Genomic DNA, 23,318 nt, shown 5'->3' with positions numbered 1-23,318 from the left:
GGTTCAGAAAGGATAAGACAAGAAATAAACTCCCTCTGGGCTTACATGGCCCATAATCTAAACATCTAAGATAAAGTGTCAAAGCTGAGTACACTGGTGCATACCTATAATCCCTGTAGCTCAGGAAGCTGAGGCAGGAGAATTCAAAGTTTGATGCCAGCCTCAAAAACTTAGCAAGGCCCTAAGCAACTTAACAAGACCTTGTCTCTAAACAGAATATTTAAAAGGACTGGAGATGTGGATCAAGTGTTAAGTGTCCTTGGGTTCAATCTCCAATACCAAAACAAAGAAACAACTTATAATTGAAAAAGTCAAAGAATAATAACCAGGTCCTTTCCAAAAATACTTCTTCAACAGGGAGCTATTTCTTGCAGAAGACTAAATCAGGGAATAGGAGTGAGGTTCAGTGGTAGAGTGTAACACAAAACAAGTGCTCGCGTGCATGCACACGATGACTGGAGTCAGATGATAATCAGCTGCCAGGGTCAGATAGCAGCCTTGGCCTTATATAAAAACTGATAAGAAAGGAAAAAGCTGGGGCTGGGGATGTGGCTCAAGCGGTAGCGCGCTCGCCTGGCATGCATGCGGCTGGGGTTCGATCCTCAGCACCACATACAAAACAAAGATGTTGTGTCCCCTGATAACTAAAAAATAAATATTAAAATTCTCTCTCCCTCTCTCTTTAAAAAAAAAAAAAAGAAAAGAAAGAAAGGAAAAAGCTATCTGTAGAGTCTAGCTGTAATTTTGTCTTAGAGAACATAAGTTATTCAAAGCCAGCTTCAGCAATTTCGCCAAACCGTAAGCAGCTTAGTGAGACCCTATTTCAAAACAAAAAGAGCAGGGGATGTGGCTCAGTGGTTAAGTGCACCTGGGTTCAATCCCTAGATTGGGGGGAAAAAGTCTCATCTTTTAAAAATAAATTGTATTAGAATAAAGAAAAAATAAGTCACTTTTGGGTAGCAAAGATAGCCAGCAAAGATGTTGTCAAATTATAAAAGCACTACTTCCGAAAGAGAATTCTGCTGATTATTGGGAAAATAGACAAAAATACACTTTTCCCTGAAAAGGCTTTGTTGTTGAACAAGATGTAAAATCAACCACCTAAATAAAATGTGAAAAGAACCACCATAATAAGAAGATACAAGGGCTCAAATACATTTAATATTTGTCCACACATATTTATTCTGGTAAGTATTTTATGCACTGTTTATTTATTTAATTATTTAGTTGTTGATAGATCTTTATTTTATTTATATGTGGTGCTGAGAATCGAACCCAGTGCCTCACACATGGTAGGCAAGTGCGCTACTGCTGAGCCCCAGCCCCAGCCCTGAACTTTTCAAATATACCATTACTAGATACTGCCATTCATCTAATAAAATAAACTCTGGCAGTTTATAAAGGACAGAATGACTAAACTGATTGTCATACCTGTTTTAATAAAATATCTCCTAATAAAGTTTTTTGCTAAGTTGCTTATGATCCTCCTGTTTTAGCCATCGGAGTCACTGGGATTACAGGCATGTGCCACTATGCCTAGTAAGAAAACCATATTTCAAGTAAGAAACTAAATTATTTTACTTTTTTCATAATAGTTAAACATCTCTTTGCCGCTATTGTTAGTGATATGAAGAAATCACCTACTAAATTTCAAAAGGATCTTTCATTCAATCCCAATATTTGAAAGTCATTCTAATACTACTACAGTCTATCACTCAGGAACCACTGTATGTAATATATTAACTTCTTTCCTATGCATCTACAATGGCACTAGCTCTATTACTTAAATAATTTTCTGTATTCTGTGGTTCATGAGGACTTCTAGTTGAGAAACACTGTGCTTTGGGTTAGGAATGTAGCTTGGTGATGGGGCACTTGTCTACTACGTATAAGCCCATGGCTCAATCTCTAGCATTATAAAAAAAATTTTTAAAAAAAGAGTAAGAAGATGACAACTGTGCTGGGTAGACCAAAGTCTAAATACATACCTGTAGCTGTACCCCTTTCTTATCTTCATTTTCCACATGAAGACGAATTCGGCCAAATTTGTCATCTGAGATCCTAAGCATGATCATCCCATGCAATTCCATATTCTGTAATCCTCCATCCCGTCCACAGGTTAGCGTAATCTTTTCTTCAATCTTCATATGCACACTATAAAGAAAAAGTAGTTAATTTGTTGAGAAAGGTAGAAACCAAAACTCTCTTTCTCCGGGTGATTAGCCATCAAAAAATATTTAAGATGCTGCTGCTTTATCAAAATCTAAAGCATTATTCTCTTTGATTCAGCAACTCTCTAGAATTTGTTCTATAACTAAATTGTCACCTGTGCAAAACAATGTATTATTATTCACCAAAAAATTGTTTGTAGACTGGGTATGGCACTATACACTTATAACCCCAGCAACTCTGGAAACAGAGACAGGAGGCCAGCCTGGGCAACTTAGTGAAACCTTGTCTCAAAATAAAAGTAAAAATAAAAAGGGTCGAAGATGTGGTTCAATGGTAGAGTATCTAGTACCACAAAATAAACAACCAAAAATATTATTAACAACAAAAAGAATCATTTCTGGAGAAAAATTGAAAGCATTCCCTCTAAAAACTGGAACAAAACAGGGATGGCATCTTTCACCACTTCTATTTAAACATAGTTCTTGAAACACTGGCCAGAGCAATTACATGAAAGAAATTAAAGGGAAACACATAGGAAAAGAAGAACTCAAATTGGCACTATTTGCTGATGATATGATTCTATACCTAGAAGATCCCAAAAAAGTTCCACCAGAAAACTTCTAGAACTAGTAAATAAATTCAGCAAAGTAGCATGACATAAAATCAACACCCATAAATCAAAGGCATTTCTGTATATAAGTGACAAATCCTCAGAAAGGGAAACGAGGAAAACTACCCATTTACAATAGCCTCAAAACAAAAACAAAACAACAACAACAACAACAAAAAAAAAACTTAGGAATCAACAAAAGAGGTGAAAGATCTATATAATTAAAATTACAGCACAATTCACAACAGCTAAACTGTGGAACCAACCTAGATGCCCTTCAGTAGATGAATGGATAAAGAAAATGTGGTATATATACACAATGGAATATTACTCAGCAATAAAAGAGAATAAAATCATGGCATTTGCAGGTAAATGGATGGAGTTAGAGAAGATAATGCTAAGTGAAGTTAGCCAGTTCCAAAAAACCAAATGCCAAATGTTTTCCCTGACACAAGGAGGCTGATTCATAGTGGGATAGAGAGAGGGAGCATGGGAGAAATAGATAAACTCTATTTCTTCCCCTCCCCTCCAACCCCTCCTCTAGTCATGGGGTTAGAAATGATGGTGGAATGTGATGGTCATTATTATACAGAGTGCATATATGAAGACACACATTGGTGTGAATACACTTTATATAAAACCAGAGATATGAAAAATTGTGCTCTATATGTGTAATAAGAATTGTAATACATTCCACTGTCATATATAAATAAAAAAATTTTTTTAAATAATAAAAATTTAATATTTTACTTTTTAAACAATTAATGTATTAAATACATAATTAAAATCAATGTATTTAATTTTTTTATAAAAATTTTTTAAAAAAGAATTATTTGTAGTAAAAAAAGTTTCAATGTCCATCTGTGGGGAACTGTTTAAATACATAAAGGAGGCTGGGGATATAGCTCAGTTGGTAGAGTACCTGCCTCATATGCACAAGGCCCTGGGTTCAATCCCTAGCACCACAACCTTAGCCCCTACCTGTATGTATGTATGTATGTATGTATGTACGTATTCACCACAAAATAAATAAATGCATGCATACATACATAGATACATAAATACATAAATAAAGGTAGGGGCTGAGATTGTAGCTCATTGGTAAAGTACTTGCCTCATATGTGTGAGGCACTGGGTTCAAACACATAAAAATAAATATAGATACTTTGTGTTCATCTACAACTAAATAAACATTTTAAAAAATATATAAAGGTATATCAATATGAATGAGTACAAGGCAGCTGTGGGGGGATGAGGAGAAAAAACTGAAAAATCTTTTTATTTAAAAACAATTTTTAAACTTTAAGAAATTATAGGTGTATGCCTATAATCCAAGTGTCTTGGGAGGCTGGGACAGGAGGATTGCAGGTTCAAAGCCAGCCTCAGCAACTTAGCGAGGCCTTGACTAACTTAGCAACACCCTCTGGCTCAATGGTTGAGCCTCCTGGTTTGAAAATCTGGTAAATAATAATAATAATAATAATAATAATAATAATACTGCAGGGCATGGTGGTACACTCCTGTAATCCCAGTTACGTGGGAGGCTGAGGCAGGAAGATAGCAAGTTCCAGGCAAGCCTGTTTTTTAATTTAGGGAGACCTTATCTCAAAACAAACACTGAAAAGGCCTGAGGATGTAAAACAGTGGTAGAGCACCCATGGGTGCCCCAATTCCAATAATGATAATAATAATAATAATAATCCCTCAAATGAGGAAATTCTTATCTATAAATAATTAAATGTGTTTAGAATGCTACTGCTATGTGTTTAGAATGCTACTGCTATACTTTGTTTTGTTTAGTACTGGGGATTGAACCCACGGGTGCTCAACCACTGAGCCATATCCCCAGCCCTTTTTTACCTTTAATTTTTGAGACAAGGCATCAATAAGTTACCTAGGGCATTCTTTGCTAAATTGCTGAGACTGGTTTTGAACTCCTGATCCTCTGCCTCAACCTCCCCAGATGCTAGGATTATATCTTTGCACCATGGCACCTGGCTAGAATGCTGCTGCTTTGTATAAAAATGAAAAAGAAGCCAGGCATAGCCTGTAACCCTAGCTACTCAGGAGGCTCAGGTAGGAGGATCTTAAATTTAAAGCCTGCTTGAGCAAATTAGCAAGACTGTCTTAAACTAAAAATTAAAAAGGCTGGGGATGTGGCTCAATGGTTGAATGTCCTTGATTTCAATCCCCAATACCACAAAAATAAAGGAATAAAAAAAGATACATTTTTATTCTTCTATACATCATAGACTATCTCTTCAGAAGGATACACAAAAAGCTAGTTGGTGTCAGTTGGTTCCACAATGAAAAACTTGCATGTCTAGGTGAGAGGAATACTGTTTATATTAATGTCTTTTGAAACCTTTTGAATTTTGTGCTATAGGAATATATAACTTAATAACAAAGTAAGTAAAATTAAAAAGTGCTGCTACTATGGGTGATTATTAAATACAATCTATCCAAATTCAATAATAAAACTATTTTTAGTTGGGTGAACTTCAGTTCATTCTCTATTCCAACCTCTTATTTTCCTCAAAACAAAGGTTTTCAGACTCAAGATCACAAAGGACTGTATATCTTAAGATAATGCAGGGTCCCATTTTACCTTCACAAGAGTTTTTCTGCACTCAAGAGGTTCTTCATGATTAAAAAGAACCTTAATCTTTAATGTGATGGTCTCCAACCTGTGTTAAAAAGTGTGATGCCTTTGTCTCACTTAAAACAGCCAATAGGAATAGGATAGGCACTTCAGTGAGTCAAGAGAATTATCTGGATGTAACTCTATTCATTTTCACACAGAATAGAACACCTAAAGAGTAAATACTCTACTTTTATGTAGACCTAATTGAGGTATCCTCCCAGACTCATCTTTCACTTGACCTCAATACCATCAGCAACAGTAGAAGGTCTGGACTCAAGAGAAGAAATCTGAGTCATGAAAATGTGAACTTGATCAACCACCACTTAAAAATGTTATAAACCACTGTCTCAACCCTGAAATAAAAGACAAACCAAAATATTCTACACCGGGTTCAAATACTTAAAAGGCAAAATATGTTAACCTGCTGTTAAAGTTACTTACAAATTTTGGATTAAAGAATGGTTTTTCTTTACAATTTAATAAGAAAAATATGCCAAAATATAGTGCAGAGTCATCAGACCTCTCATTCAAATCCATTTTTAAAACTTTTTTGGTACTAAGGATTGAACTCAGCTACTAAGCTGTATCCTTGTTTTTTTTTTTTTTTTTTAGTTGTCAATGGACCGTTATTTTATACATTTATTTATTGTAGTGCTGAGAATCAAGCCCACTGCCTCACATATGCTAGGCAAGTGCTCTACCACTGAGCAACAACTCCAGCCTGCCCCGATTCTTTTTAATTTTCTATTTTGAGACAGGGTCTGCAAAGTTGCTAAGGTTGGCCTCAAATTTGGAATCCTCCTGTCTTAGCCTCCTGAGTCTCTGGGATTACTGGAGTGCGCTACCATGCCCAGCTAATTCAAACTTCATTTTAAGAGACTTGCTCCACCCTAGACAAATCACTTTTGCTTAACTTACCCAATAAAAGGCAAAAACGAGTGACTGAAAAAACATTTTAAAAATACCTTAAGTTAATATCTAGAATATGTTCTGTATATATCTTTCAAATCAGGAAAAATTAGGGGCTGGGATCAGTTGGTAGAGTCCTTGCCTCATATGCATAAGGCCCTAAATTCAATCCCCAGCACACACACACAAAAAAAACAACCACAATAATAATAATAATAATAATAATAATAATAAGGAAATATTAAAAAGCACAAAAAATTGGACTGAGGGTATATAGCTCAGTGGTAGAGTACTTGCTTAGCATGTGTGAGGTCCTCGGGTTCAATCCCCAGTATACCACCCCCCCAAAAAAAGAATTTATAGCACATCAAAAGAGGATTTTTTAAAAAAATGGTAATACTCTACTTACTGAAAGAATTAATTCTTACCTTTCCATATTAATAGGTGGAGCATGCACTTTGGTTGCTTCAGAGGTACGTTTGCCCATATTAGAGGACATGATAGTTTCACCTTCAGATTTCAATTTGTCCACAAAGTTATCTACTTCCTTTCCTTTGGCTCCAAGTTTCAAAGCCTTGCTGGGGCCTGAAGGCCTAGGTTGAAGAATACAAAATAAGAACACATATACATATACGCAGAAGCCCAAAACATTAATGACCCCACATCAAAGAAGCTTTCCCTGAAGCTATTCTTTATTTATTTTTATGTGATGCTGAGGCTCAAACCCACTGCGTCACATGTATGAAGCAAACACTCTACCACTGAGCTCCAGCTCCCCCTGAAGCTATTCTTTTTTTTTTAAGTTGTAGATGAACACGATATCTTTATTTTTTTTTAATATGGTGCTGAATTTGAACGCAGTGCCTCACACTTGTGAGGCAAGCACTCTACCACTGAGCTACAACCTCAGCCTCTGAGCTATTCTTAAGAGGAATGTAAAGACCTCAAATGGAAAATCCAAACTTCCTACTGTTGGTGGACAAGTAGACTATGATAGTCTAATACGAACCCGCCAAAACTTGATAGTCATTTTTAATATGTGAGCTTACAGTACCCAGACCAAATGTGGGTTTGGGGTTTTTTTTTTGGTACCAAGGATTAAACCCAGGGATGCTTTGCCACTAAACCACATCCTCAGTCCTTTTTATATTTTAATTAGAGTCAGGACCTCACTAAGTTGATCAAGCCTTGTTAGTTGCTGAACCTGGTTTTGAACTCAAGATCCTCCTGTCTCAGCCTCCCAAGCTGCTGGGATTATAGGTATGCACCAAGGCACCTGGCCCAAATATGCATTTTTTTAATCACATATGATCAGATGAAAACTCTGTAGCTTCCATTCAGATAAAATAACTACACAAACAAAATTCTGCACATAACTTCATAGTTCAGAGATTCCCCTTAAACATTAAGATTAAATATCCATGTTCCATAAACAGTTAAACACCCCCCTCCCTTCCCTACATAAGGCAATTCTAGTAGGAAACTGAGGTCACAGCATGATCTGTAAAAGAACTCTCTTTTACATAAAAGTAGTAATACCACATTCACTAATCACTCCCAAGTATAAAAATACAGCCTTCCTCTGGCTGGTAATACACTGGGTTTTACCTGGCTGGTGCAGGTGCCACTTTTGGTTTATCAGTTTCAATGATGGTTTCTGTGATCATGGCAGCTGTGCTGCCTCCAGATACTGCAGAGCTACCAAATCCCCCAAATCCTGGTGCTTTTTTCCCTTGTCTCTCCGCATCTCTCCGCGCCTGTTGTAATTCTTTTGCTTTACGCCGCATCTCAGCCTTAGCTTCACGTTCTTGAGTCTATAAAAAGAGACATGTGGATATAACTTTGTGTACAAACTACATTATCAAGTAAAAACAGGAAAATCAGATTAGTGAAAGCTAAAAGACATTAAAACCAGCAGTCCCAAAGAAGACCCCACTCACCTCTCTGACTGCTCTGAACACTTTCTCCTCATGAGAATCCATTTCTGTGAAGGTTCTGATCTGTGCCAGGTTAACATTCTCCCGGTATCCCAGGGCAACAATCTCATCAAAAGCAAAAATCAAATCAAAACAGTGCTCAGATATTTCATTCTCCTCTAAGGCTCGGCAATACTCAGGAATCTAATCATGGACAGCAATGGAAAAGAAAGATTTTGCATTTACTAGTAGTTTTTACAAAGTCTTATTCTTTTTTTTTTTTTTTTTTTAATATTTTTGAGTTGTTGTTTAGACCTTTATTTATTTGTATGAGGTGCTGAGAATCGAACCTAGTGCGTCACACATGCGAAACAAGCGCAATACCATTAAGCCACACCCCAGCCTAAGTCTTATTCTTTGTTTTGTGTGTGTGTGTGGGTGGGGTGGGGTGGGAGCATGGATTAGACTCAGGGGCACTCGACCACTGAGCCATATTCACAGCCCAATTTTCTATTTTATTTAGAGACAGGGTCTCACTAATGCTCAATGCCTTGCTTTTTTGCTAAGGTTCGTTTTGAACTTGGGAGGCAAGCCGCTGGGATTAAGGCATGTGCCACCAAGCCTGGCTAGGTCTTATTCTTTCAACTACAGAAATTTTATTAAACCTGAATACCTTTCTTAGCCCCTTCCAGTCTTTGCTTTAAGCAAGACTTTGGCATAAAGTCTTTGTTTCTGTGTCTGCATCATTTAGCCTTATCTAAATTATACATGGCCAAATAAATTTCCTAAATATAAAGGCACTAGCCATGCATGATGACACATACCTGTAATCCCAAGATACATGGAAGACTGAAGCAGGGAAAAAGTTTGAGATCAGCTGCTTGATAATTTAGTGAGACTGTTACAGCCTGGGGTTGTCGCTCAGTGGCAGAGCACTCGCCTAACACATGTAAGGGCTGGGTTCAATCCTCAGTACCACATAAAAATAAATAAATAAAATAAAGAAAGAAGGAATGAATTTCTGTATTCTCTTCTGGGATACTTAAGAGTTCAGGACAGGACTTAATAAATGTCTGCTGAATGAATAAGGAGTTGTAGCAATAAACTGCTGAAATGAGAGAAGCAGAACCTACAAACTGATAAGCATAAGCTGTCTTGGAGGAAAAACTAGCTTCACACAAAAATGTGGAACCAAGCCAGTTGTCGGGTCATGCCTGTAATCCCAGCAACTTCGAAGGCTGAGGCAGGATCACAAGTTCAAGGCAAGTCTCAGCAATTTAGCAAGGTCCTAAGCAACTTAGTGAGATCCTGTCTCAAAATTAAAAATAAGAAGCTCAGTAGTAAAGTGCCTCTGGGTTCAATCTCCCGTATCAAAAAAAAAAAAAGTGTGGGGCTGGTGATGTGGCTCAAGCGGTAGCACGCTCGCCTGGCATGCGTGCGACCCGGGTTCAATCCTCGCACCACATACCAACAAAGATGTTGTGTCCGCTGAGAACTAAAAAATAAATATTAAAAAAATTCTCTCTCTCTCTCTCTCTCTCTCTCTCTCTCTCTCTCTCTCTCCCTCCTCTCTCACTCTCTCTTAAAAAAAAAAAAAAAAAAGACTCGTACCACTCTTGAGAAGAGCCTTAGGGTCTCCAAATCTTCTAAAATGTTGCTGTTTTTGGTAGTGATTAGTACCATGTACAGTTTCTCCATAGGCTGGTAGACATATCTTACACTCTCCGTTTCAACGAATGTATGCTGTTTTCCAGTGTTCATGAGCTTTGGGAAAGCTGCTAATAAGCCTTCAATCCGAGTTCGGGTCATTTCCACAAACTGTCGAGAAACAATAGCCTTTCCTGCTTTCGTGCAGACTGCTGCTGCCAACAGCACCTGCAGGGAACACACATTATAAGTACTAATTAATATTTCTTCATCTCTGTTTTCTCAATGTCTCAGGGGATATTATACAGATTTGACACATTCAGGTTATTTAGTAACATGATTACTATTACAATGTTTTCACATTCCACTGTTTCTTTAATTACAGTATGTAATTTTTAAGATTAATGTAAAGTAGAGGAAAATGAAACTATTATTCCATTTCTCAATAATATACATAAAGAAAATTATTATTTTAAATAAATTTATTTTAATTACTTTAAAATTAAAATTTGTTTATTAATTAAATAAATAACCTTTTCTAATTCCACATATATATTAGTAATGGGTTGGTTGTGTCCCAGAATTGGGTTATTCTCCGATTTGGCACACCCATGAAGAATAACTTTTTAAAAAATATTTATTTTTTTAGTTGTAGTTGGACACAATACCTCTATTTTATTTATTTACTTTTATATGGTGCTGAGGATCAAACCCAGGGCTTCATACATGCTATGCGAGCGCTCCACCACTAAGCCACAACTCTAGCCCTGGTAACTTTAGTTTTTTTTCTAAAAAAAATACAGAAAATTTCCAGTCAAAACAGAAGTCTAGTCTCTAGTACCAGAAAAAAATTTTTTTAATTAAAAAAAGTAAAATTAGGATTGGGGTTGTAGCTCAGTGGTAGAGTGCTCACCTAGTATGCGTGGGGTATTGGGTTCGATCCTCAGCACCACATTGAAATAAAATAAAGATACTGTGTATACCTAAAACTAAAAGCAGATTAAAGGTATTTAAGTAAGCAGCCTTTTAAGAAGCCCCTGATCTTTACTTTTTACCTAGAATATGAAACCAATCTAGCCAATCTAAATTTATCATTTGCATTCCCATCCCCCACTATGCTATTCCCAGATAGTCAAACAATCTATATAATAAAAACCTAAATACTAGGCAATGAACAAGACCCAGCAGCCTTCTTCCAGCACTTCATTAGACAAAACAAAGCACCAAACAAAGAAGGGAGACCTTCAATGCCAATACAGAGGAGTAAGAAAATTAAGTACAGAGTCAACAGTCTCTTGAGTGTTAGAATACAAGAGTTCCTAAGCACAAATAACAAAAAAAAAGATTTTTACACATTTGGGAAGCCTAAATGCTAAGATATGACCTCTGAAATATCAAAATCCTATTGATGAGACTTTTCATTTTTTTCCTTCTATTTATTTTCAATTTTATAGAAATCTGTCCCCTACAGATGAGCAGTTTGAGGGAAAAAGTCAGTTTGAAAAAATATTCTTATAGTTTTAATATATTAATGCTTTTAGAACAATTATAGGAGAACCCATCCTCATCTTTCAAGGATAAATAATTAGGAAATAGGTGTGGTGGCTCACATTGGTAACCCCAACTAAAGTTAGTTTTTTTAAGTCATAAATCACTAAGCAGTTTAAAAGCTGGCCACAGTGGTGCACACCTGTAATCCCAGGAACTCCTGAGGTTTACACAGAATTGCAAATATGAAGCTGGCCTTAGTAACTTAGGGAGAGCCTAGGCAATTTAGCAACATCCTATCTCAAAATAAAAAGGTAAAAAGAAGAGGGCTGGGGTTGTAACTCAGTGGTAGAGCACTTGCCTATCACGTGTGAGGCACTGGGTTTGATTCTCAGCATTGCATATAAATAAAATAAAGGCCTACTGACAACTTAATAAAAAGAAATGGGGATGTAGATATTCCTCAGTACTTAAAAAAGTCCATGGGTACAGTGGAACATGAAAAGCTGAGGTAGAATTATTTGAGCCCAGGAGTTCAAGGCCCTCCTAAGCAACACTGTGAGACCTCCTCTCAAAAACAGACAGCTGGGCTGGGAATGTGTCTTAGTGGTCAAATTCAATTCCCAGTACCAAAACAAACAAACAAAAATCAGCTGGACATGGTGGCACAGGCCTATAATCCCAGTGACTTGGGAGGCTGATGCAACTGATTGCTGAGACTGGCTTTGAATCCAAATTCAAAGCCAGAGTCAGCAATCTAGCAAGGCCCTAAACAACTTAGACACTGGGATGGGGTTGTGGCTCAGCGGTAGAGCACTTGCCTAGCACATGCTAGGTATGGGTTCAATCCTCATCACCACATAAAAATAAATAAATAAAATTAAGTTATTGTGTCCAACTACAACTAAAAAAATATTTTAAAAAAAGAATAAAGTTTCTGGGCTGGATGCGGTGGCACACACCTGTAATCCCAGTGGCTTGGGAGGCTAAAGCAGGAGGATTGAGAGTTCAAAGCCTGCCTCAACAATTTAGCAAGGCCCTAAGTAACTCAGTGAGACCCTGTCTCTAAATAAATACAAAAAATGGCTGAGGATGTGTCAGTGGTTAAGTGCCCCTGGATTCTCTCCAGTACCAAAAAAAAAAAAAAAGAAGTTTCTTATAATTTTGACACACAAATAATGATAATAACCTAGTACCTTACCAGAAATTAATCTAAAAGTATCACCACTCACAGGTTTTGTTTGTATGTCAAAGACTAAACATACTCAAGAAATTTGTTTTCACATTAATTTTTATCATAGGAGGTTCATGTTTCAACCATATACATATGTCTGGCAAAAATAAAAAGAACAAAATTAAAATGTGATTGTTGTTTCACCTTACCAATGACAAGCAAGTAAACTGTACTGGTTCACTAAGGGTTTAAATGTCATATATTTCCAAATATAAGGTAGATTATCCCAAAATTCCCCCAGAAAAGAGTTGTACCACACAAAAACTTGTACATGAATGTTCATACTTAACATAATTCATAATACCTAAAAAGTGAAAATCAGCCAGGTGCAGTAGTGCATGCCTGTAATACCGCAGCTTAGGAGGCTAAGGCTGGAGGATTGTGAGTTCAAAGCCAGCCTCAGCAAAAATGAGGTGCTAATCAACTCAGGGAGACCCTGTCTCTAAATAAAATACAAAATAAGGGGGACGTGGCTGAATGGTTGAGTGCACCTGAGTTCAATCCCCAGTATCCTCCCAAAAAGTGAAAATCAATGTCTATCAGCTGATGAATTGATAAATAAAATAAAGAATATCCATATAATGGAAGTTATTTAGTCATAAAAGGAATGAAGTATTAATACATGCTAACAAAAATGAACCTTGAAAATATTATGCTAAGGAAAAGAAATCAGATGCAAAAGGCCACCTCTTGGGCTAGGTGATGTACTCAATGGCAGAGTTTTGTAAGCTTGATACCCAGCAACCACAGTGCTCCCCACCTCCAAATAGGATATATGATTCCATGTATATGAAATATCCAGAACAAAGTCATAAAGAAATAAACTAGTGATTACCAAGGGATTAGATAAGGGAAATAGGGAGTGATTACTAATAGGTATAGAGTTTCTTTTTGAGTGATGCAAAGATTCTAAGCTTACAAATTATAAGCCAAAGTACTATAGACTTAGATTATACATGTTCACATTGTAAAACAGTACCATTACTAATAATAAGCATATATCCCATTAAATGATTTATACCACTTCAAGGTAGTGGATTTGTACATTTATGGGCCTGTCCATATTTTGATATTCAAATAATAGAAATTTTTTCCATAAAAAAGTTTAGGAAAAAATTTACATATTATTTTAAGAAATGTATTGATCTTCTAGAATAATAATTCTCTTATGATCCATAGAAAATCAGCTCATAGCAGTGATAAATATTAAGAAAGGGGAGCATACTGTAAATCCAATTCCTGTACAGCCTTCATTCCCACTCCAAAAGGTTGAGACTAGGGGCTGGGGTTGTGGTAGAGTGCTTGCCTTGAATGAGTGAGGCACCGGGTTTGATTCTCAGCACCACATATAATTAAAAAATAAAGGTCCATCAACAACTAAAATGCATAAAATAAATAAAATTTTTTTAAGGAAAGGTTGAGATAATAGCCCTATGAAGTTATACTCTACTATATTAGAATTTTATGTCTTGAGGCTTATGAGTAAAGATATGTCAAATGTTTATATAGAACAGGATCAAAACTTCAGACCTCAAAGCTCATATCTAACATATGTAATTTTAAGAAAGATAAAAAAACAATGCTTAAAATTCAAGGGTAATTCTCAGGGTTCAAGCTGTTGTTAAAAACGCCACCATATATGCAGAGAGAATTTAGCTAAATATTAACATCAAGGGCAACATGAGAGAGAAAAAGGAACAAAAAGATGCATGCTATGGAGGGAGCAACCCATCCACTTTATCGACTGAGCATGTTCAAAGGCTAATTATAGGTATTAGTAATCTTTATTTTAGCCATGTTATTATAGAATAACTGAATTAACTGGGTATGCTGGTGTATACATGTAATTCCAGCTATTTGGTAGGCTAAGGCAGGAGGATGGCAAGTTCAAGGCCAGCTTAGGCAACTTAGTGAGACCTTGCCTCAAAATAAAAAGAGCTGGGATGTAGCTCAGTAACAGAGCACTCCTGGGTTCAATCCCTAGTACTGGAGGAAAAAAAAATGAATAATTATTTATTGAATATCTTCTCTACTTACTAGATGCTCTCTAGGAATGAAGAAGAAAACAAATTAGCATTCTAATGACAAGAAGTTTAGTAGAGAACATAAAACATTTAAAAACAAAAAATAGAGGGAAAAAAACCCAAAACTGTAATAGGAGGCAGACTATGGTAAATAACCTGAGAGTTGCTGATAAAGTGCTATGGGAATTCAGAGAAGGAAATTATCTCTAGCTAGTAAGATCAATCTGATGGAAGAAACAGCATCTTGAAACTGTTAAAAAAAAAAAAAAAAGCATCTGAATCATACTTCCATGAATTCAGGGATTTGAGCATGTAAAGATAAACAGTAGGGCTGGGCATGGTAGTACATGCTTTAATCCCAGCATCTTCGGAGGCTGAGGCAGAAGCATCATAAGTTTAAAGCCAGTCTCAGAAACTTAGCAATACCTTGTCTCAAAATAAAATAAAAACCAAAAAGAGCTGGGGATATGGCTCAGTGGTTTAGTACCCCTGGGTTCAATCCCCAATTCATTAAAAAAAAAAAAAAAGATAAACAGTATGGTAAAATGGGTCGAAAGCAGGAAAACTCTGAGATTCTTTTTTGAGTTGTTCCATCATCTACACATAGCAAAACAAGGCTCTCAAAGTAGAATCAAAATTCCCCATACCAAGTGTGGCATAAACCTCAAATATCCAGGACACCACAATCAAAGGGCCCACCAAAGTTGACAAGTCTGTCTTCACTATGTTTCAGTTACTAAAATGGCTAAATGGCATGGTCACCTTAAAACAAGGTATCTATTCTACAGTAAGTTAACATATGTCCTTTTTTTTTGGGGGGGGGACAAGGTTGCAGTTCTGGGAATTGAACCCAAGGGCAATGAACTGAGCCACACCCTCAGCCCTTTTATTTTTTGAGACAGGGTCTTGCTAAATTGCAGAAGCCTGACCTTGAACTTGCAATCCTCCTGCCTCAGGGTCTTGAGCCACTGGGAATACAGGTGTGTGCCACTGTACCCAACAACATGTGTCTTCTTAAATGCTTTGACAAAATAAAAGCTTCTCTTCATATCAATGTTTACCAATGCCTATCAATTATTAAATATGGCATGTACTAAAAGACAAATTAATTTTTCCTTCTGCAATTTTTTTTGATGAATTTTATTTTTTATAACATTGATTTTCTTTATTTTTTTAATTTTTAGAAAAGAACTTTTTAGACTTTTGAAAAAGAAACTGTCAAGAACCCTTGATAGGAGCAACCCCTATCAGGTCCCTTCTCACCTTATGCGAATTCTCTCTCTTTTCTTCTCGCTTGAATAAATCCTACTCCTTTCAAAAAACAAACAAACAACACTTGATAATCAAACACATTTCTCGGGCTGGGGATGTGGCTCAAGCGGTAGCCATAGCGTGCGGCCTGGGTTCGATCCTCAGCACCACATACAAAAACAAGGATGTTGTGTCCGCCAATAACTAAAAACTAAATATTGGGCTGGGGATGTGGCTCAACCCGTAGCACACTTGCCTGGCACGCGTGCGGCCTGGTTCGATCCTCAGCACCACATACAAAGATGTTGTGTCCGCCAAAAACTAAAAAATAAATATTAAAAAAAAAATTCTAAAAAAAAATTAAAAATTAAAATTCTTTCTCTAAAAAAAACAAAAAAACACATTTCTCTTCATATTTACGTGGTTTGAGTACACTATCATTTGTGCAAATTTAGCACTTGGATCAGAAAGTGCCTTGAGTAAAGAAACATGGAGAATAAAGTTTCTGTCCTGACTATGCCACCTAATTATGTAATCTTGGGGAGTAAGTCAATTGCTTACTGATATATCCCTATTCATATAAACTTACTATTTAACTTTATATGAAATTAAATAGTAAGTTTATATGAAATCTAAAGTGCCTTTTTTTTTTTTTTGATACCAGCATTAAACACAGGGGTGCTTAACCGCTGAGATGCATCCCTTTTTTATATTTTATTTAGAGACAGTTGCTGAGGCTGGCTCTGAACTTGTGATCCTCCTGCCTCAGCCTCCTGAGCTGCTGGGATTACAGGAATGCATCACCATGCCCAGCTCCGAAGTGACTTTTAATCTACAATATTCTATAAGTTGTTAAGCAGGATAGGACACATCCATAATTCCAGCAATTTGGGAGCCTGAGGCAGGAGGATCACAAGTTTGAAGCCAACCTCATTAATTTAGCAGTACCCTTTTTATTTTTATTTTGATTGAACCCAGTGTGCCATGCTAGGCAAGTGCTCTAACACTGAGCTACTTTCTAGCCCCAAGATTCTGCCTCAAAATAAAAAATAAAAGATAAAAAAGAACTGGAGATATAAGCTCATTGATAAAGTGCCTCTGGATTCATTCCCCAGTAACAACAATAACAATAACAACAATAAGATTTATAAGTCTACAATTGGGGAGGCTCAGGTAGGATGACTGAAAGTTCCAGGCCTGCCTGATTAACTTAATGAAATCCTATTTCAAAATAAATTAAAAAGGGTTAAGGATGTAACTCAATGTGTAAGGCCCTGGGTTCAATCCCTACTACCACCCCTAAGTCTAAGCATTTGAAAACTTCACAGTAATAGAAAATGCACAAATACTTCTATTTTATACCCACTGCTCCAATAACAACTACTTGGGAACGCTATACTGCTAGAAGGCAAATGGCCTAATCCAAATAAATTGTGTGTGTGATAAGAGACAGAAGAATAACAGGTGGCAGTTCAGCATAAATATACACAATTCTCTAAAAAAGGGTTTTTTCTTTTGGTACTGCAGACTGAACCCAGGGGCATTTTACCACTGAGCCACATGCCCAGTCCTTTTTTTCTTTAATTTTTTTTTAATCGTTTTTTAGTTATAGATGGACATAATGACTTTATTTTATTTATTTATTTTATGCGGTGCTGAGATCAAACCCAGTAACTCATGCATGCTAGGCAAGTGCTTTACCATTGAGCCACAACTGTAGCTCCCCAGTCCTTTTTATTTTGAGATAGATCTTGCAAAGTTGCTAAGGTTGGTCTCAAACTTGCAATCCTCTTGCCTTAGCTTCCAGCATTGCTGGGATTACAAGTGTGTGCTACCACATGGAGCTAAGGTCTTTCTTGAACCTCTAAATGTTTCAGGATTCCAGAATTAAATACACATACATAATCCATGGTTACAGTAAGGCTACTTTCTACAACTGTCATAGAGGACTATTTTATCTTTCCTATCTATATGAAGTTAATTATAAATAAAACCACAGTGGAGATTACAATAAAATCTAGACCACAAATAAAACCTTAAATTTGAAAAGTAATTTACTCAGGATTTTAAGTCTATCACTTGCATGTGTGTGTGTGTGTGTGTGTATGTGTACACATATATTAAGTTGTAGGTGGACACAATACCTTTAAGTTTTTAATATGGTGCTGAGGATTGAAGCCAGTGCCTTAGGCATACCAGGTGAGCACTCTATCACTAAGCCACAGCTCCAGCCTTGAGAATTTTTTTTTTTAAATGACATTACTGGTTATTACTGTAGTGAATTTCCTATATGAAGACACAGTAGACAATAAATCAATGAAAAATCCTTTTCATTCTCTATGGTACCCTCAAACAATAATCAAAAAAGATATATAAAGAATATAATAGTTGTGCAGCTACAGTACCGTACATGAAAAAGAAAAAAAGAAAAGCAATACTAATTCCTTAATTAGGACCTGTTATTAATAGATAGGATTTCAGTTTCTCCTTTATTATATGTAGATTTAATCACATAAATTCAACTCTAGTTTTCTAAATAATGAATAATTTTGGGGAACTGTACTTACTGTGATCATTTATATTAATGTCACCACAATAGGTCTGCTGTCTGTACTTAGTAAAGAATAGCATTCTTTAGATAAGTAAAAATTTTAAAGATGGGGGCTACTGTGAGACTTAACATCAAGTTTATTCAAATATAAGTTTAGTGAGAAAAGGAACTGAGTAAAATGATATTTTGACAAATATTAAGAAAATAAGAACATACTATCATTACTTTGCAGAAAACTAGAAGGATCAAATTAAGAGATAACTTGCTTGCCAGATGCCCACCTGCCTATAATCCCAGTGGCTTGGAAGGCTGAGGTGGGAGGATCCAGAGTTCAAAGCCAGCCTTAGCAATTTAGTGAGGTCTAAGTAACTTAGGGAGACCCTGACTCTAAATAAAATATAAAAAAAGGGCTGGGGAAGTCTCGGTGATTAAGTGCCCTGGGTTCAATCCAAAACAAAAACAACAACAGTTCTTTGTATTTCTTGTTATATGAAATCATCATAACCCCCCACCCCCACCTTTTTTCTTTTTTTGCAGTACTGGGGATTGAACCCAGGGCTTGCACATGCTAGGCAAGCACTCTAACATTGAGTTATATCCCCAGCCCATAAACTATTTGTTTTTTCCATTTGTTCATGTATGTATCTCTTAAGACTTCACAGTCGAGGATATTTTACACTAACTTCAATAACTTAAGCCAAAGGGAACTTATTTCCCTAAAAAATAATCTTTATGTATCTATAATTTACTTTTAAGTGTATTTTTATAAAGATGGAGAGGAATGGATGGATGAGTAGATGTATGACAAAGGACGTATAATGAAATGTTAATTACAGATTCTAGCTGGTAGTTATAAAATTGTTCACTGTAAAGCTCTTCAACTTTTCCAGATGTTTGAAAATTCTACATCAAGGAAAATCAACTTTTAGAAGTTTCAATACAATTTGTAGATCAAAAATTTCAACCTATTTGGACATGTCTAACATACAGAAATCTCTTTGTAATACAGTAGGATCCAAGAACATTACACAGAAACAATGCCATGTATTAGGACAACAGAAGTTGGGTTTGGTGGCGCATGCCTATAGTCCCAGTGGCTTGGGAGGCTGAGGCAGGAGGATCATGAGTTCAAAGTCAACCTCAGTGATTTAGCGAGGGCCTAAGCATCTCAGTGAGACCCTGTCTCTAAATAAAATGTAAAAAAGGCTGGGAATGTGTCTCAGTGGTGAAGTGCCCCTGGGTTCAATCCCTGGTATGCCCCCTCAAAAAGACTTAAGACAGCAGAATGTACTGATACAAATTGCTCTTCTGAGCACATAAAATGGATATCTGGATCATGCCAAATCCCTAATAATTCAGAAACACCTGACACAATTGTATGCATATGTGCACATGTCAAAATAATATGTAAAATTTACATATACACGTATAAATATACACATTTATTCATATATATTATATTAATATTACTCAGAAATTTACCATCCCTGGATTATCAATGAGTTTTTTAAAAAATTAAGTTTCAAGAACATTTTTTAAAAACAAGATTTTTGTAAAGATCTGTATTTCATTTACATAATACAAGACTTTAACTTTGCTATTAAAATTACAATACAGTCTAAAATAAACTATTAATATATCCCAAATGTAAAAGAAAATGGAGTTTTTAAAAAAAACAATTACTGTCCAAATACTGAGCCTCCTAGTGGAATTGAAAAAAAAAAAAAAAAAGTTTTGACAATTTTACATCTAATACAAAAGTTGCAGGATGCAAACCTGCTTCGTGTAATTTATATACCTGAGGAAGAAAAAAAAATTTTTTTCAAAGGTTTCAAGTCCAAACACAAATCTTCCCTCTATCCATGTTCAGACCTAAAGACTGTCAGTAGAACTTAGTAAGACTGGCACCAGGGCTGGGGTTGTGGCTCAGTGGTAGAGTGCTCGCCTAGCACGTGAAAGTCCCTGAGTTTGAGCCTCTGCACCATAAAAAATAAATAAATAAAATAAAGGTTTTGTGTTCAACTACAACTAAAAATAAATAAATAAATAAATAAAAACAATATATAAATTATATATATAAAGACTGGCACCAAATTATATTGTCACCTCTTAGATATACAGGAAGATACTTAAATCAAAATATCCATTGTCAAAACAACAAAAGGACTTCTTCAAAGGACTGAAGGGCATAAGGTGTATTAAATTACTAGCTCGTCTGAACCAAGGAATTTCTTCTACTTCATGAATAGCCACAAATCACAGAGCTAAAGCAAGCTAGTGGAGTCAGCAGTTGTGTGTTTTCCCCCATCCTCACTCACATTAATTTTTCCTATCTCTACGAAGATAATGCATCCGAAGGCAAGTTAACAGGTCCCAGAGTACGACCCACCCCTTACTCCTCCTCCTGAAGTATCTGATTACTATATGCCACATACACATTTTACTTCACCTGAACAATGTGTTCCTTGAAGACAGAAACCCTGTGTCCTCATAACTCACGTTTTCCCAGTGTTCTATACACAGTCACACTAACAAGCTCTACCTAAGTGGAAGGTTTCTGCGACACTTGCGACCTAAGAATGAGTGTTAGAAGTTACTCCCCGCTCTGGGCTTCCATTTCCCCCTTTCGAACAAACAAAAGGCAGCTGATAACAGAATGACGGGAACCTCCCGCGAGAGGCCCTGCCATCTGAACGCTCAGGGAACCCGGTGGACATCAGCGCCCAGGGCCCACGCGACAACCACCGCCAGGTTCCCGTAGTCGTTCTCAGGGGCCGGTCCCGGCAGAGGCGGCGGTCCAGCTGGCTGGGGGTGGGGTGCGGCGGCCACGGCGAGAGGGACTGGAGTCGGCTCTCTCGGAGCTCCGAGGAGGTTGGGCGTGGGACGCGGGCGGCCACACTGCAGTCCCAGGAGAAGCAGCGGGCTCCAGACCCTCGGGGCGGGGCCCCTCAGGCCCCAGCACCAGGCCCGCCGGCAGGGCGAGGGGTCGAGAGAGTCCCGGCCCCCCAGAGTTCGGGCCTGGCTCGCGTCTTACCATGGTGAGGACGGTGGTGGCGCGTACCCGCGCTCTGGCTCCACTGAGGATAGGGCCGGGTCGGGCAAGGGGAGCACCGGCCGCTCTGGACCTGCTGCCCCCCTGACAGGAGCAGCTGCCGCTTCGCCTCTTACCAAGATGGCGGCCCCGAGCCACGTCTCCAACCGGAAACGGCGCGGGTCAAAGGGCGGAGGGCGGTTCGGCGGGGTGGGGAAAGCCTGGGTACCGGGATGCTGCGCCGGCTTTCCCCCCGACTTAGGGACGGCTCCACTCCAGCCGTGGAAGCTGGCGCTTCTGTTCTTGCTCACTGTCTGTCATCGCCTTCGTTCATTTTGCGTCACCTCTTACAGTTTATAAAGCTATTCTCACAGCCACTGAATAATATAATATACAAAATAATCTCTGTGTATAGGGGACTAGTATCCAGAATACATAAAGAACTCTTAACAACTCAACAATTAAAAAAAAAAAATCTAAAACGGGACAAAGGATTTGAATTGGCATTTCTCGAGAAGATACACAAATGGCTGATAAAAAAAAAATAAAAATAAAAATGTTTAGCAGGGCTGGGGATGTGGCTCAAGCGGTAGCGCGCGTGCGGCCCGGGTTCGATCCTCAGCACCACATACCAACAAAGATGTTGTGTCCCCCGATAACTAAAAAATAAATATTGAAATTCTCTCTCTCTCTCTTAAAAAAAAAATGTTTAGCAGCGCGGGACTTGGTGGCACAAGTCTCTAATCCCAGCGGCTCCTGTTGGTTGAGGGAGGAGGACTGCAAATTCGAGGCCAACCTCAGCAATTTAGCGAGGCCCTAAGCAATTTAGCCAGACTCTGTCTTTAAAAAAAATAAAAAGGGCTGGGGGAGCTGCTCAGTGGTTAATACCTCTAGGTTCAAACCCAGGCACACCCCTCCGCCCTCCAAAAAAATGCAAATCAATACATGGCGAGAGGTCCTGGAGTTGTGTGTAGTTAAGCGCTTGCCTAGCATGTATGAGGCACTGAATTTGATTATCAGCACCATATAAATAAAAAAGTCTATCAATATATATATATATATTAAAAGGTCTAACTAAAATATATGTATTAAAAAATACATGGTGAACCACACCCACTAGGATGGCTATAGTAAGTTTTGCAAAGAATGCAGAAAAGTTAGAACCTTCATAAGTTGCTAGTGGGAATGTAAAATAACGAAGCCACTTTTAAATTTTTTTGGTTTTGGTTTTGGTACTGGGGATTGAACTCAAAGGCACTTGACTACTGAGCTACATCTCCAGTTCTATTTTGTATTTTATTTAGAGAGGTCTGAGGCTGGTTTTGAACTCTCAATCCTCCTGTCTCAGCCTCCAGAGCCGCTGGATTATAGGCAAGCGTTACAGCATCGGGTTTGAAGCCACTTTAGAACAGTCCTGCAGTTTCTCAGAAAGTCACCACATAATCAGCAAATCCACTGATACTACATACTGAAGATAATTATAATCCAGTACAAAAACGTGTACTCTAATATTCATAGCAACATTATTCATAGTAGCCAAAAAGCAGAAACCATCCAAACAAATCCATTCATAAACAGATGGACAAAATGTAGTATGGCACTGAAATTGAATATTGTTGTTATCCATAAAAAAAAAGGAATAAAGGCTGGGTGCAGTGGCATATGTCTGTAATCCCAGCTTATCAGGAGGCTGAGGCAAGAGCATGGTAAGTTCAAGTGGAGCCTGAGTAACTTAGCAAAAGCCTGTCTTAAAAAAAAAAAAAAAAAAAAAAAAGAGGGCTGGGGATGTGGCTCAAGCGGTAACTCGCTCCCTGGCATGCATGCTGCCCGGGTTCGATCCT

At 37.5% G+C, this 23,318-nt stretch overlaps 1 protein-coding gene across 1 annotated transcript in view; it reads right to left on the bottom strand.

Moving 5' to 3' along the window:
• The window catches only part of Arcn1 (archain 1 coat protein complex I subunit delta), a 29,342-nt gene extending 7,693 nt beyond the window's left edge, over positions 1 to 21,649 (bottom strand). Inside the window, exons 1-6 of the mRNA XM_005328335.4 lie at positions 21,481 to 21,649; positions 9,863 to 10,126; positions 8,276 to 8,455; positions 7,944 to 8,149; positions 6,764 to 6,928; positions 1,989 to 2,154 (exon numbers count right to left, since the gene is read on the bottom strand). Coding sequence (XP_005328392.1) covers positions 1,989 to 2,154; positions 6,764 to 6,928; positions 7,944 to 8,149; positions 8,276 to 8,455; positions 9,863 to 10,126; positions 21,481 to 21,483 — 984 coding nt within the window. The 5' untranslated portion in view covers positions 21,484 to 21,649. The remainder of the gene's footprint in view (positions 1 to 1,988; positions 2,155 to 6,763; positions 6,929 to 7,943; positions 8,150 to 8,275; positions 8,456 to 9,862; positions 10,127 to 21,480) is intronic.
• Between the last annotated feature and the right edge of the window lie 1,669 nt (positions 21,650 to 23,318).

Source organism: Ictidomys tridecemlineatus, chromosome 4 (genome assembly GCF_052094955.1).
Source record: "Ictidomys tridecemlineatus isolate mIctTri1 chromosome 4, mIctTri1.hap1, whole genome shotgun sequence".
NCBI lineage: Eukaryota > Metazoa > Chordata > Mammalia > Rodentia > Sciuridae > Ictidomys > Ictidomys tridecemlineatus.
This window is presented reverse-complemented; position numbering and strand designations above follow the sequence as displayed.